We start from the raw sequence: 15,349 nt of genomic DNA on the forward strand, positions 1-15,349 counted from the left end.
GTCAAGGAAGAGTCCTCTGGGCTCCACCGAGGCATGGCCACTTGGCCTGTCAGCTGCAGGGAACACTCTGTTTGTCAGACGAGGCAGATGTGAAAAAGGGCAAGGCGAGCCCCTCCCACGCTCGCCTTCACTGCTTCTGAGGTGAGATGCAGGACCACACTCATAGACTAGGAGGAATTCCCACTAACCTAAACTCTGAAAATAAAATCAAAACGAGGAGAGGAATAGTGAGGTGGGCTGAACAAGCTTTTAATGGACTAGGGTGTCAGGCGGACCCAAGGAGGGTCACTACCATGGCAGTGCCCAGGTAGGCAAGCTCTGGGGTCAGACTACCTGGTGTTAAATTTTGGAAATTTCCCAAACTTACCCATGTTGGCCTAGGGCAGTCAACTGCCTCCTAGATGTTGTTTTGTCACATGTGGATTGTGTGAGTCTACAACTCAGGTCCCTGCCTACAGTCCTATGTGAGCACCGAATGTTGTTAATATCAGACCACTTTATCAACATTGCTAGCACACACAAAACCAGAGGACTCGATTGTGGGTTTTTTTTTTTTTTAATACTCTTATTGGAACTATCTAATTTATTTTAACTAACCTGTTTTCTGCCAAGTAGAGCATTTTGACTATTTTTATGTTACACCGAGCTGTGAAAGGCCACGGAAGGTGGAGAGAGTCCCCTGAAAGCATCACAGACTGATAGTATATTCAGGAGAAACCTTATTCTTGGGCTGTACCAAGAAGTATGCATCACACTGGGTGCCTGTGTGTGGCTTCCAGCCACCTCTTGGTGGAGGTATTTGATTTTCCCATGTCATCTCACAGATAGAATATATCGCTAGCAAGGACAAGCTCGGAAAGGAGGACTGGAGCAGGGGTGAGGCACAGGAAGGGAAGGACCTACTCGTGGCAGGGAGGCTGTCAATGCTCCCTGGCAAGGTCACTTTCAGAATCAGGGGACAAAGGGAACCATGTCAAAAGACTGATTGGTGACACTCCTGGGCCTATCAGGTCAAATCATGCGAAACCGTCACAAAATAGCTAAAATTAGTTAAATAGTTACAATTGCATGGTCCAATCTAATAGGTTAGAGACCTGAAACACACAGGAAGGACAGCGACAGCAAGAGACCCACATGGTAGACCAGATAACTGTCTGCAGCCCAGACTACACAACAGTGTGACATCACCCAGGGCCACACACAGTCCTGCACTCACTCCTTGCTCATCTGGCTTGTGGGTTCACAATCCACACAGCATCGGGCACATACTCCATCATCGTCCTGAGAAACAGAGCTGAATGACTACTCTGAAAACACCACTAGTGTTCATTGAAGGACATTAGTCTCCTGTCACAAAAATCCTGATATGAGATGATGAGCCACTCATTACTTTATTTCTTTTCTGTGTTGGTGCTTGAGCACGCTCCACACACTCCAAGCAAGCACTCTGCCATACAGTTTACCTCAGCAAGTGAAAGGTTCAGCTCGAGAGATAAGAAACAATGATGATAGATTTTCCTGGCTTTGTTCTCTCAGGCACTCAGCAATGTCAGAAGTGCCATTTTCATTGGCTTTTAATTACATAGTTTAAGAAGAAATAATAAAGAAAGAAAATATAAATAAATATAAAATAAGCAAAAACAATTTAGGAACATTTAAGAAATGTATAAGAAGTTCTTAAAAATAAATATCTTGGGGTGGGGGCATAGCCCACTGGTAGAGTTCGCTCTCTATATGCTCAGGGCCCTGGTTCCATCCCTGGCACTGTGTGTAGAGCAACAGGACATTTGGATAATGTTTAGAAGCCCAGGTAAGGAACATAGTCTTGGGCAGGAGAGTTGAGGAGGCTTTGAGTATGTTCTCAAGTGAAATGACTTATTCTAGTCCCATAAGAGGTACCTTGTACGTTTGGTGACACATGATTAAAAAAAAAAAAACCAAAAACTCAAGTAACAATTGTCATTTTTCTACAAATATGTTAGCCAACATTTTCTCACTTGGTTGAGATTTAGTAGCTGGTTCTACAGTCAAACCACGGTTGCTAAAACTCTCATATTCCCCTTGGATGGTGGAGGGAGGGAAGTGAGTTGAGGAAGTGCGTGTCCCTATTTTAGAGATGCTGAACACCCTGTGGTGAACACAGCCTCATTTCTTTCAGATACTTTTTGAAGAAGAGTCGTGGAACTAAGTGAGGCATCTTGGGAATATCTTTAAAAGAATGTTTGCATTTTCAGTAATGATTGTGTGTGATTAGACCTCTGTACGTGCATATTTAACACGCACAGGTTATAGATATTCATGTGCACGAGGAGGTAAAGTTAGAAGTGGAGAAGACTGTGGTAAAGTTTATTCTAAGAACTTCAACTTGGGATGAAAAAAGTTTAAGTGGAGATAAAGAAACCAATATTCATTTTTCTCTCTTTGCCTCAATGAACACACTTTATAAAATAAAGTAGATCTAATACAATGTGTCTGAGTGTGTATTTTTCACTAATAACATTTCTGCCTTCTCTTCTTCCCTTCTTCCCTTCTTCCCTTCTTCCCTTTTTCTCTTCTTCCCTTCTTCCCTTCTTCCTTTCTTCCTTTCTTCCTTCCTTCCTTCCTTCCTTTTTCCTTCTTTCCTTTCTTTTTCCTTCCTGCTTTCCCTCCTCCTCCTTCTCCTCTTCCTCCTCCTCCCTTTTGAGGCAGAGTCTCTGTGTATTTCTGGCTGTCCTGAAACTTCCTGTGTTGACCAGGCTAGCTTTGAACTCACAGAGATTCTCCTGCCTCTGCCTCCTGAATGCTGGGATTAAAGGAGCACCACACCTGGTCTTATTAACATTTCTTTAAACACTGAGTAATCACGTGGTGTGCAATATATTGACAATCACGTATGGTGTAAGCCCTGTGGAAGATGTGTGTAGACCCAGGGTCAGCCTGAGTTCTTATCAAAGCGCATCATAACCCCAGAGCAGAGGGGTGAAGCTGCTGTGCTAGGCGTGCTCTAACCTGTGATGGGGAACGGTGTCCTGGACTGGTGATTCCAGGTCTATAGGTTTCCTTCTCAATAGATTTTGCCTTTTTGTCCCAAGTGACCACATCTTGAACCAATGGCATGCACATGTTACTCTGTTTTAAATGTGTATGAGTGCTCTACCTGCATGTATGCTTGCATGCCAGGAGAGGGCATTGGATCCCAGTATAGATGGCTGTGAGCCACCATGTGATCATGGGGAATCGAACCCAGGACCTCTGGAAGAGCAGACAGTGCTCTTAACCCCTGAGCCATCTCTCCAGCCCCAACACATGCCACTTTTTAATTAGAAAATTTCAGGTGGGATTGGCAGTTTACATCCCATCTCTCTGAGTCTCAATTTTGTTTTTTATAACCCACCTTAGTGGAAGTGGGTTCTTTCCTTCATGGCCAAGACTTCTTCACTGCTCTGCTGGTGAAATTTTCTCAGCCAGGAAACTTTACCAGGTGCTGTCTGTCATGACGCCTTTACTCTGAGTTCATGTATCACTAATAGTCACTGAATAACTATGGAGACCAAGTCCCCAGTAAGGAGGTTACTATGAAATCACACTATTCTTATTGGTCACTATTTTATCTTACACATTATGTTTCTAACAACCTGATTCTTCATTGTGACATTTTCAGAGGTTAGGGCTTAGGCTTTCTTGTGTAACTCTTGGCCCCAAGCACAATACAGAGCAGAGCCTAAGATACACACACTGGCTTTAGCACAGTTACTGTCGTGACAGTTGTCAAATGTCACATCCCAAGCACAGACAGCTACCTCACCTGCTTCCCATGTGGGCACAGTGGCAAACTCAACATGGTTAAGACTGACCTGAAGAAATGAAAGGGTAGTGTATGAACCAAACACTTTGTATCACAGCAAATCAGTCTATTTCGTAAGAAAGACTACCCTGGCTGATGGGAGGAATAGAAAGAGGGGCAGACAACCTGGTTCCTTAGGGCTTCGATCATTTGGCATTAACTGAGTACTTGTAAGTGGTCAAAGTCATTAAGACTGTAATCTCAAATCAGAGAGTAAACAAGGACAGCTGGGCAGCAGGCAAAGGCAGTAGTGGATGATGTGGTTTTGTTTGTTTGTTTTGTTCTGTTTTTTTTGTTTTTGTTTTTCAGATGAGCCAGACTTTGAGGAAGGGAATAACAAGATCTGGAGGAAGGAGGGTCAAATGTGAGGGGTAAGAGGAGAGCGCAGGGGTTCATGGGGGATAGCAGAGACTCATTCTTGGATGGAGATGTCAGACTAGGCTGTGAAACAGGAGCAGGCACGGGTTGAATGGGCCACTCGTGAGAGGGATGGGTCGGCATCAAGGAGCAATGAGACAAACACTCTGAAGTGCTGTCCTCCATAGGCGGCCACCTGCCTGCAACCTCATGATCAAATGGCCTCCAAGTGTCCTGCCTGGAATTCTCTAATGCATAATTTCCCTCATGGCGACGAAGACTGCAGCTGATATATTTAACGTAGCAACAGTGAATGTGTAGCTGAAAAAAAAAATCATCGCTCTATATTTTCATAACTAAGCACTCTGGCATTTTGTCTCAGCCCCCTTCCCCCCCCCCCCCCACCCATGGTTTCCACACAATTCACCTCAGGATCAAATTTTGTTGAAAAACACTCCCTTGCTAATTCAGGTTAGGCAATTTTTATGCTAACAAGATTAATCGCAATTTGTGTCTACATTTTTTTTTTTTTTTAACAATTTGTGCATACATTTTCACACATACTTAACAGGGAAGAAACTAGAAAGGAAGAATTTGGGAATGAATAAAGAAAAGATGAGGAAGGGTGAACGTAATGCAATATATCTTAGTTAAGATGTATAAAAATCAATTTTAAATAAAAATGTCACCAGATAGCTAGCACAGCAGTCCAGAGCACGTCCCCTGTGAGGTAGAAGTGTGTTGAGAGTTGACAGTGTGGCTCAGTGGTGGAGTACTTTTTAGTGTGCCATGCTCAAAGTCCTGGTTTAGATCCAGCATGAAGGGTGGGGAGCCTGTTACAAGGCTTACGCTCAGTTACTAAGAGTCAGTGCTGCACTGACCACTCTGTTGATTGACAGGTCACATGCTAGAAATGGGTGGGGATCTGGAAGAAGGCTGAATGAGAGAATCTGTTTCATATTCATATCTTTCAGATTTTTACTTCATATACAAATATGTCCTAAACAAGAAAACAAAAATTTAAAAATGAAACTGCTTTGGGTAGAGAGAATATCATGCAGAAAGCTGCATTAGTTCAACCCCACATGCTGTAGCATAACAAAAGTACAAAATTATTTTAAGAGGCAAAGAAAAAAAAAAAAACTTCACACCTTCATGTATGATATCCCTAAGTGTGCTGGTTAATTTTTGCCAACTTGACACTGACTATAGTCATTTGAGAAAAGGAAACGCCAAGTGAGGAATTGCCTTAATCACATTGACCTATTAGTAATTTTTTTGATTAATAATGATGAAGGAGGGCCAAGCCCACTGTGGGCGGCACTACCCCTAGGAAGGTGGTCTTGGGTTCTATAAGGAGGCAGGGTGAGCAAGCCATGGGGACAAGACAGTAAGCAGTGTTCTTCCATGGTTTCTGCCTTCAAGATCTTGTCTTGACCTCCCAGGATGGTGAACTGTAACTTGTAAGCCAAATAAACCTCTTCCTCCCCAAGATGCTTTTGCTCAGTGTTTCTGCAGACTAGGACACCATGCAAACCCCAAAACAATCTAAAAAGTCACAAATGCTTGAAGAATCCTCTCAGGAACACCCCCACTCTCCTTGCCCCATCAAACCTTGGTGTGCATTTCTCAGAAGCCACAAGTGTTGACTCACTTAGGGCTTAATTTGCCATAAGACTAGCCTACTTACTGTTCCTTCTGCCATTCCCCAAAGAGATGGCTGAAAGGTTCAAAATATTTCCTCTCGGTTACATAAAGCCGGGGATGACAAGGACTAAGATGGGTGCCAAGGCGCTCGCTCCCTGGGCTTTGCTTCCCTCTGATAAACCCAGCAGCTAGCTTCGAGGAAATACTAACCAGGCAAGCTCATGTCAGAAGTCTTTTTTTTTTTTTTGTTCAAGTCTTTTCATAGAACTTGAGATTTCAGTGACATCCTATCCAAGGAATTTTAAGAAAAAAGTTGCCTTACCTTGTTGCTTAAAATTATTTTCTCTTCACAAACACTTTACATAAAAGTCACATGGCTCAACTCCTAGTGTTTTTTGGTACATATTACTTAGGAAAGGTAGATGGGGTCTGATGTCAAAATGTTCTTCATTCCCTTAGTAATGGGTAAGTAAGTCTAGGATGCTACTGGATAAATCTCCTTTTTTTCGTTTCATTCTTTTTTTTTTTTTTTTTAGGCAAGGGTTTACCATATAGTATTGGCTGGTCTGGAAATGTAAACCACTATTGTAGATCAGGCTAGCCTCAACCTCACAGAGGTATACCTGCCTCTCCTTTCTGAGTGAGTGCACCACCATGCCCAGCTACCTTGTTCTTACACAAATGTTTCTATGATAGTTTCAAGACACCGGCCCATCTAGGTCACAGTAAACAGCAGTTTTTACTTGGAGGCACATACAACAACATGCCTTATCACGTGTAAAGCACAGTGGTCTCCATTCTGCCCTGTTTCCTCTACGGTACTTTTTTAGCCACAGCGTTGGGATCGAACCCAAGGCTCCACTGATGTTAAACAAAGGTTTTGCCTGCTGAGCTCTGTGTTCCCAGCATGTTGTAGGGTTTATAAGAGTCAGAAGATTCCACAGTTTCCCTCTTACTTATGTATTCTGGCGCAAGCATCCTGGTGTGCTAAATAAAACTAGCAAGTGAACATTTTGTTAAGAACAGATACACACACACACACACACACACACACACACACTCACACACTATAGTCCTAGGAGATATTACTAAAACTTACTTATGAATTACCAAAGGAATATAGTTTGTCCTTCCTTAGGATTTGACATAAGTTCTATGAGGCCCAGGTGAAGTTTTCTGGTAGAAGGAATACCATTTGCTCCATGCCAACCCCTCAGAACATTGTTCCACTAAAGACCCAAGAGTGAGTTGAATTTCAGTCATTTTCCCCAAAAGAACTGTCAGTTCCCTTCTGGTGGGAAGGAACCACTGTGAAGCCTGAGAAAGAACAACCCAGTAGTTGGCACAAGTGGCCTGTCCTTGCCCTCTTCCCAGGGGTGGGTAATGCCCTCAGCCTCAGTCACAATGAACCACTTTCTGCCTCTGCTCTGTCCACATCAGTGCAGGGCTTCCAGCCGGGAGGGATTTCTCCTCACCTCAGGAAGGAAGGCATCCTTCATGTACTCCGAATACCTGTGAACCTCCCACGCTTGTCAAATGCCAACATCTGAGACAGAGCAAAGGGTGACCCCCTGTTCATCTCTGTACCCCCAGACACTTCCTGATGCTACTGAAAAACCAGCGAAGAAGCAAGCTCAGCTCATGTGACCCCTTCTTTCATCTTGCTACCTCGTGTTCAGGATAGAGTTATTGAACTAATGCTATTTCCCACTTGCTGGCCCAACAGACTCCTTCTATGTCGGCCAAGTGCCACATGCTTCCCAGATGGCTAGAAACACTAGGCTCACATGCTAGGGCCTCTCTTCAGTGCCCAGATTCTTTATGTCTGCTCTTTCCTCTTCAGCTGGAGCTGCCAGATGTTTCCAGTTCTCAACACACACCACGGTTTTCATTTTCAAGTATGATTTCTATTGTTCTCTATGGAATCAATATGGCTTTCCTGGATCTAAGAAGTGTTTGCTGTTTTCATTACACACCAGGAAAAGGAGGAGAAGGAGGAGGAGGAGGAGGAGGAGGAGGAGGAGGAGGAGGAGAAGGAAGAGGAGGAGGAGGAAGAAGAAGAAGAGGAGGAGGAAGAGGAGGAGGAAGAGGAAGAGGAGGAGGAAAAGGAGGAGGAGGGGAGGAGGAGGAGAGGAAGGAGAAGGAGAAGGAGGAGGAGGAGGAGGAGGAGGAGGAGGAGGAGGAGGAGAAGGAGAAGGAGAAGAAGAAGAAGAAGAAGAAGAAGAAGAAGAAGAAGAAGAAGAAGAAGAAGAAGAAGAAGAAAGCAAAACCCAAACCCAAACCAAACCAAAAAACCAAAGGAGCAAATTTAGAGAAAGCGTGTTCATTTATTATTTTATTGTTATTTTGTTGAGATAGTGTCCAGATTGGCCTCAAACTCAAGAGCCCTCTGCCTCTGCCCCCAGAGTCTCGCTTCATTTTAGAAGAAACTTTTCTAGAACTTTTTAAAAGATCAGAGTGTATATCCCAGGGCAGTCAAAATATTTCATTGCAAAAATTTTGAATGCTGACAACTTGACTAACAACGAACCTGTCACTCAAAATGTAAAGTACTTGGGGTCATCTCCCTGACTCAGGCCGAGGTTCCAGAGGGCCTCCACCTTTTACTGGACACGAGGGGAATCCTAGGGTGAGTTAGTCAGGACTTGTGAAATTTTGGGTAAAAACCTAATGGAACATTATTTTAATTAAAATATTTAACTAAAATATTGTGAATATTTTAATTAAAGATAAGATTAAATAACAGCCTCCACCATGATCCAGCAAGGTCTGGTTAGTTCCAGGCAGTTTCGGAAACTGCAGGGTCAGACGGCAGGATGGAGGTGGGCAGAAATTAGGACTGACTGGTAGTTTGTGAGAATCTCAGTGAAGAGCCTGGTTCAGAGCTCAGTTGGCAGTGTGCTTACTTAGTGTGCGTGAGGTTCTGGGTAGCACCACCCATAATTTCCAAGCTCAGGAGTGCAAGCAGAAAATCAGAAGTTCAAGGTCATCTTTCGCCACATGTTGAGTCTGAGGCCAGCCTGAGCTGTATGAGATTCTATCACAAAACAAAACAACAAAACAAACAAAACAAAACAAAACAAAAACCAAACCAAGCAAAAACAAATCAGTTCCCCAAACAAAGAAATTAAGAAAAAGGAAAAATAAAAATGTTAAAATAATATAGCAGGGTGGGACCTGAGGCAGCTGGCGACAGAGATAGAGATGGAGCCAATTAGCTGTGGTACTTGAAGCACTCTCCTCATGAAATCTGTCTTCTGAGATAGCCAGAGGTCAGAGGTCAGAGTTCCATTGCTTGTCTCCATTGTGATACTTAGGGGTGAGGTCCCTTAGGAGTGTTGTGAAGTTTAGGGGACACTGGGTCTTGGCATGGGACAAAAGAGACTGCTTGTGATTGCTGCCTATGGCAGGGTAGGACAGCTCTGGGGTCTGTTAGCTCCCTACGGATTGAAGGAAGAGTTGGCAGTGAACTGGTATCTCTTTAGACCACCAGGACCTCTGGGATGGATGACATAGGAAGAAGATGAGGTCATAGCCTGAGCTGGAATCAGAGGATACTGTGTACCCCACTCAACCTGATCTTTCTCAGAGAGCAAGGATACTCATTGTAAAGGTCTATCTCTCCTGAGCTGGCTGCCTCCCCGGTGTCACTGTATTATACCCTGTCACAGCCACATGGAGTAGCTGGCATAATCCCCTCTGCTGCACTGTTGAGAAATTCTAGGAGAATAGTGAAGTAACGGTCTCAGAGTCACAGGGCAAGCACTTGGTCTGCCTGGGGTTTGAGCACGGTGGTCCTATGTGATGCCCTGATACAGCCGGCTCCCTCTACTGCTTCCTTGCCAGTGAGAATGCAGCAATGTCCCTCGCTGACCATGCCTCAGTCTCCTTGACAGCATGGAAGCAGCCAAGACCCATAGTCTCTCATTGTTGTGGATCCTGCAAGGCATCTGTTCTCTCCCATCCAGCACAGGGACAGACAGGCCCTAAGAGCATCTCATAGAGTGTTTTCTAATTATCCCTCATCCCTGACCATAGCTGGGATGAGAACTTTTTCATGCCATACATAAGTATCTTTAAGCATCTCGGCTCCCTAAGAAAAGCGATAGATTTCACCTTCTGCTACACCAGTCCTGAGTTTTTGACATGCAATACTTGAGCATGCAAGGCAAGTGCTCTGCCACTGAGCTACACCCACAGCCCCTCTTCATTTTTTTTTTTTTTTAAACAGGCACATGGCTTCATCAGTTCCAAGAGGATGGGATAGCTGCTTGGGAAAATGATTCCCACTGCCCTGAATTAAAGTGTGGGCTAGCATTTTGCTGTATGCACTAGAATGTTTCCTTAATAGCATGATATTCTAATCAGCCCGTCCGCTGGCATCTCACACTCACTGTCCTGGATGACACGGACACAAAATATTTTGTCACACTGTAGATTAACAGATATTCTGTGACATTTTCTGTGTACATAACACAAGACTGAATTCGGTTGTGAGATGTGGGGAGGAGCAAGGTTGGGATGGAGACCACTTCCTCAGCTGTGTTTCAAGAAGCACAAGCAGCCAGGCCCACTCCATGGCCATTGAGGTGGGAGACACTTACTGTCTCAAAAGCAGAAGATAAATTACGCAGGTAGCTCATGACTCAAGATGTTGCCTGGGATCCCAGATCTACTCCAGCTTTGACCTGGACACACTCAGGGGCACCAGTGTGGAGACTGTACTACTCAAGGATAGTTGGCGAAGGTATTGTTTAAATAGTGTGGAACGTCTGCCTCCTAGCTCCCTGTCCACCTTCTATCTAGATGCTGGCTGAGTTCATGATAGATCATCCCTTTTGAACAGATGTTTTCATTTGTTTTAGTTGTCTTTAAATTTAGCATACTGTGCTTGCCTTGTCTCCCCAAATTTCATGGTTTTGGCAGCAGATAGCTTGTTAGGTAGCTATGAGCTCCACTGGAGGTTTTGCTTCTGACATCTGGTATGAAATCTCCTTTGCACTTTCTGGCTTGTGAAAGGGATCATGATATCACTTGGGTTCAAGGGCATAATCTTTATCCCTTCGTATGTATTGTTCATCATAACCATGAATAATACCACAGACAGCAGGTTGGGCAGTTTATGGAAATTCCCAAACCAGACAATCATTTTTTATGGACATTGGTCAATTTGCTTTAACTGTTGTTTAAGTGGTTTTTGCGAGCCAGTCTTCCTCCCTTTTCCTGTCCCACATTTACCATCTTACCTAGGTTGGTCCTTGCCCTCTCTCATACTCAAGAGAAGTCTCTTTGAAGTCTGGCTTCCCATCTTCTTACTCTGTGAGTCCAGGCTCCGCCCATACCCTCTCTCTGTCCAGGTTCCACCCACGGCCTCTTTCTGTCAATAGCCCCTTTCCCTTGCACTGTTATTTTTTCTCTCTTTGCTAAAGAACACGTCACGTGCGTTGAGATTTGATTTTGTACTTTTTATTCTAAAAGTGACCTCTCTGGAAACTGACTCTGCACAGTCATTCCTGGACCTTCACGTGTGCACCACGGTAATGTGCACGCCCCCATCTCTCTTTCTCTCTGTCTCCTATTCTCTTTGTCTCTCTCATACACATGTTAAGTAAAATAAAGCTTTTCCTTTTCCTTTTTCTGTAACCCCTCTAAACCTTTTCTGCCCCTTTGGGTCCGTGCTTCCTGTGTTCACTTAGAGGCTGAGTTCATGGCAAACCCAGGATCTTTCTGTGCCTTTCATACCCTTCCTCGTCTCTGCTTCTTGGCTTTTCTTCACAGCAGAGCCCAGGATACTCTTGCTGCCTCCAGTCAACATCCTCTTCTCGGCATACCAGCTGATCTTTGTCAAAGTCACTGCTGACTTTCAGGCTACAAAAGCCAAGCTCCCCGAATGCCTATTTAGATCTACTTTTCCCACACTGTCTGTGGTGGAGGTCTCTCTCAATCTTGACTGGCTCTTCTAAGCCCTCCCTCACCCCACCTCTGATATCTCTTGCTTCACAGTGTCCTGCCATGGTATCCAAGTCAGCCACTTAGCTACTTGCAACCCGGCCATCTCCTTAGTGTTTCTCCCAGTCTTCCTAATTGGCCCACCCCACGTGACAATCTCTGTGCAGAGGACCCCCAGCTTTGAGCCTCCTCACTCCAAACGCTCACATCAGGCCCTGCATGCCCACACCTGGGTGTCTTAATAGTGGTTCCAGTTTCTCAGGAAAGCAACACTTCTCATTCCCCCAATTTTCCCAACCTGCTTCTATTTTCTGTGCAGAAATCCAGGCTCAGCACCCCCATACGAAGAATAGACCAACAAATGGCTCCGTTTTCAAAATGTAACCCAACCCAGGATCCTTCCACTTCTCCCCAAAGAAAGGCATCCCATACCACTTCACCCTGTCATCTCATGTCTGGATAATTTCAGTCAGCAACAAATGACCAGCTACCCTCAACCCTTGCCTTCTACACGACGTTCTTCACACCTAGCCTGTATCCTGAATTCCACTCAGCATCATCCAGATTCTTGCAAATAAGTAGGTGAAATGTTCCCCAAGCACTATGAAATGATGTCTCTGGAGAGCGCATGTATATTAAACAAGAAATAGCATTTTTCAGAAACAATGTTTTATATTAGTACTAAGTTCTTATTTTTATAAGTCTAGAATTTTTAAAAAGAAATAAAACACTCATTTTATATGAGCACAGACATGCAAAACCACAGAATGCTAGGACAGAGAATTAAAACAAAACAAAACTCCCAACCATGAAGCCCCTAAAAGAATTTGCCTCCACAGTGCATTTTAGTTACATTGGTATCAGTTGGTATCAAATCCTCTTTTACTTAATGGATAATTAAATATGACTTATGATAACAACTTTATGAAAGCTGATGTGTATGTAGAAAATGGTTCCTCAAGTTTTATGTTTTGATTAAAATATGTAGGCCTTAACCCTAAAGGCACATTCACAGTTCACAAGGATGCCCGAGGCAGCTCAGGAGAATTTTAGAGAGAATCATTGGTGAGTGCCGATGAGCAGGGAGAAAATGAGAAAATGATGCAGAATGGAGTGATCGGTCTGAACATTCACATGCTGACAGTGACATTCTAAAGGCAAATGTTTGGGAATATATGAGGTCTTTTATAATGACTCCAGGAGACTCTGGCAGGACGGCCCACGCCTGGAGCACAATGAGAATGTCACTCTCAATTTCATTTTGGGTGATTTTCTCAATGCACAAAATGCCACAGAGGACAGAGCAGAAGCCCTGCCCCTCTAGCTGGATGTGGGACGGCTTCTCAATGTGGCAGAAGCATCTGGCTACCTTTCGCCCACCTTACCATCTCCTTATCCAGTTCCCAGTTATCCATAATTAAGACACAGTTCAGAGCCAATGTGTCTTGTGCCAGACGGCCAACTTCTTTTACTCACGGCGTCACTTCTAACTGCTCTTCAGAAATTGCATAGATAGTTCTGGCTATATTTTGATGCTTATCAGAAGGAAAAAATATATACTTAAAGGATGAAAATATAATGGATATTTATGGATTTAGAAAGAGAAAAAAGTAATCCAGACTAAAGGAGGAAAATCATGTAAAAGGACATTGTTAGTCAGCTGTGGTGGTGTTTGCTTTTAATTCCAGCAGAGGCAGGCAGATCTCTGTGAGTTTGAGGCCAGCCTGGTCTATGTAATACATTTCAGGACAGTCAGGGCTATACAAAGAAACCCTGTCTCAAAAAAAAAAAAAAAAAAAAAAAGTTATCCATTAACTGATACAGAAAAAGAAGAAGAGGGGAATGGGAAGAAGTAGCAAGTGCACCGGGCCTTTAAGCCTATGTTTACACAGTGGATTCTGCAAAATGGGCACTTAGTGAAGAGGTATCTGCAAACCACCTGCCAGGCAATGAAAACTCTGAAGTAGGTTACAGGTATGGGTATACAAATGTACACACGAATGTACACAGGCACACACAACGATGCTTTTGCTACAACTGTGACAAAAATGACTTTCTCAGAAACTTAGTATACAGTTTGATTTAAATCTGCTACATCACAGTAGTAAACAGTATTTTTAAACATGTGTAACAACAAACAAAAAGAAACAACTCCTACTAGCTGGACTTCCTCTGGTACAAGCAATGCTGACACAGGAACGATGGATAGCAGCTGTCAGTGAGGCAGATGTAAACCTTACTGTATCTTGCTTGATACAACACACAGAATGCTGGTCTGTATTACTTACATAATGCATGCTCTTATCTTGTGACCAGAAAAACTCTTTTTAAAATTTCTACAGAGGCATTTATGCACCATAAGCTTTTCTCTCTGCTCATGTAATTTTTGTTTTGTTTTTGTTTTTTGAGACAGGGTTTCTCTGTGTAGCCCTGGCTGTCCTGGAACTCACTCTGTAGACCAGGCTGGCCTCAAACTCAGAAATCCGCCTGCCTCTGCCTCCCAAGGGCTGGGACTAAAGGCGTGCGCCACCACCGCCCGGCGCTCATGTAATTTAGGTTTCTGTTGTATGCGACAATGCTTTAAAAACATACAGGAAAAAGTGTCGCCAATATTTCTGAAACTCAAGCTGTCTCCCTGATGACTAGTCACCTAGATATCCATAAGGACATTTCTTACAATCCTGTCACTGTTTACTATTCTTAACGAGCACAAAGGAAGCGCCTATAGGGTTAGAAAATCCACGCTGCTTTTTAGGAGGCGACCTCATTAGGAGTGGACCCACCTCTTCTTATTTAAAGTATTTCAGGAAAGGTTTTCTTACCTGGGAATATTCAAAGTCAGTGATAGGGGCTATGCTCTTGATATAATCTGACCGGAACTGGTTCTCAGGGTTGGCCAGTGGAACTGGAGGTATGATGGTACTCATGGCTGAAACGATTGTCTAAAATAGGATGAAAGAGAAAAACAAAACAGAGAGATAGAACAGATAAGGAACCCTCGAATGGTAATCAGAAATACATACTTTGTGTTTACCCAGTCTAGCCTACTTACAACACTTCAGGTGACAAACATTAAGGGAAGTCCTTACCACGATAGCATCTTTGACATTTTTCCTGATGTCCAGAATTTTCTGCTTCTTTTCCCTGCATTGAAAGAGAAGTTGTTACTAATTTCCTTCACCTCTCACTGATAGAGCCAATTAAAATTTTAAATTTTTCCGTGAGTGAAGCATCAGGTAGATCTGGTTTCACCAGAGGTCAGCACCAAACCCCAAGGCATCTGCCAAGTTTTTAATCCCAGAAATGAAAGCATCACCACCCCTCCAATTTGTGCTCTAAACAAATTGAATGTATCTGCTTTTTAAAAAAAAAAACCCTACAGTTCAAACATCAGGGTCACGGGATCACAATAATTATCATGGCTAGTGTGTACAAATATGACTCTATAGTCATATTCCAGTCTATTCCTTATACTGAGAGTTAGAAAATGAAGTAGATGTTCTTGGTATAGAGAAAGGATGTATTGTGATACAGTTAGGCGTACTATCGGCAGCTCTACACTGGTGGATTCAA

The 15,349-nt window shown here is 43.5% G+C and overlaps 1 protein-coding gene across 2 annotated transcripts in view; it reads right to left on the reverse strand.

The window, feature by feature from the left end:
- Window positions 1-15,349, reverse strand: part of Gnal (G protein subunit alpha L) — a 135,388-nt gene that overhangs the window by 78,381 nt on the left and 41,658 nt on the right. For both annotated transcript variants that reach the window (XM_034518570.2, XM_034518572.2), the window contains exons 3-4: window positions 14,866-14,920; window positions 14,599-14,718 (exon numbers count right to left, since the gene is read on the reverse strand). In XM_034518570.2, the coding sequence (XP_034374461.1) occupies window positions 14,599-14,718; window positions 14,866-14,920 (175 nt within the window). The remainder of the gene's footprint in view (window positions 1-14,598; window positions 14,719-14,865; window positions 14,921-15,349) is intronic.

The sequence above is a fragment of the Arvicanthis niloticus genome, chromosome 14 (genome assembly GCF_011762505.2).
Source record: "Arvicanthis niloticus isolate mArvNil1 chromosome 14, mArvNil1.pat.X, whole genome shotgun sequence".
Classification (NCBI taxonomy): Eukaryota; Metazoa; Chordata; class Mammalia; order Rodentia; family Muridae; genus Arvicanthis; species Arvicanthis niloticus.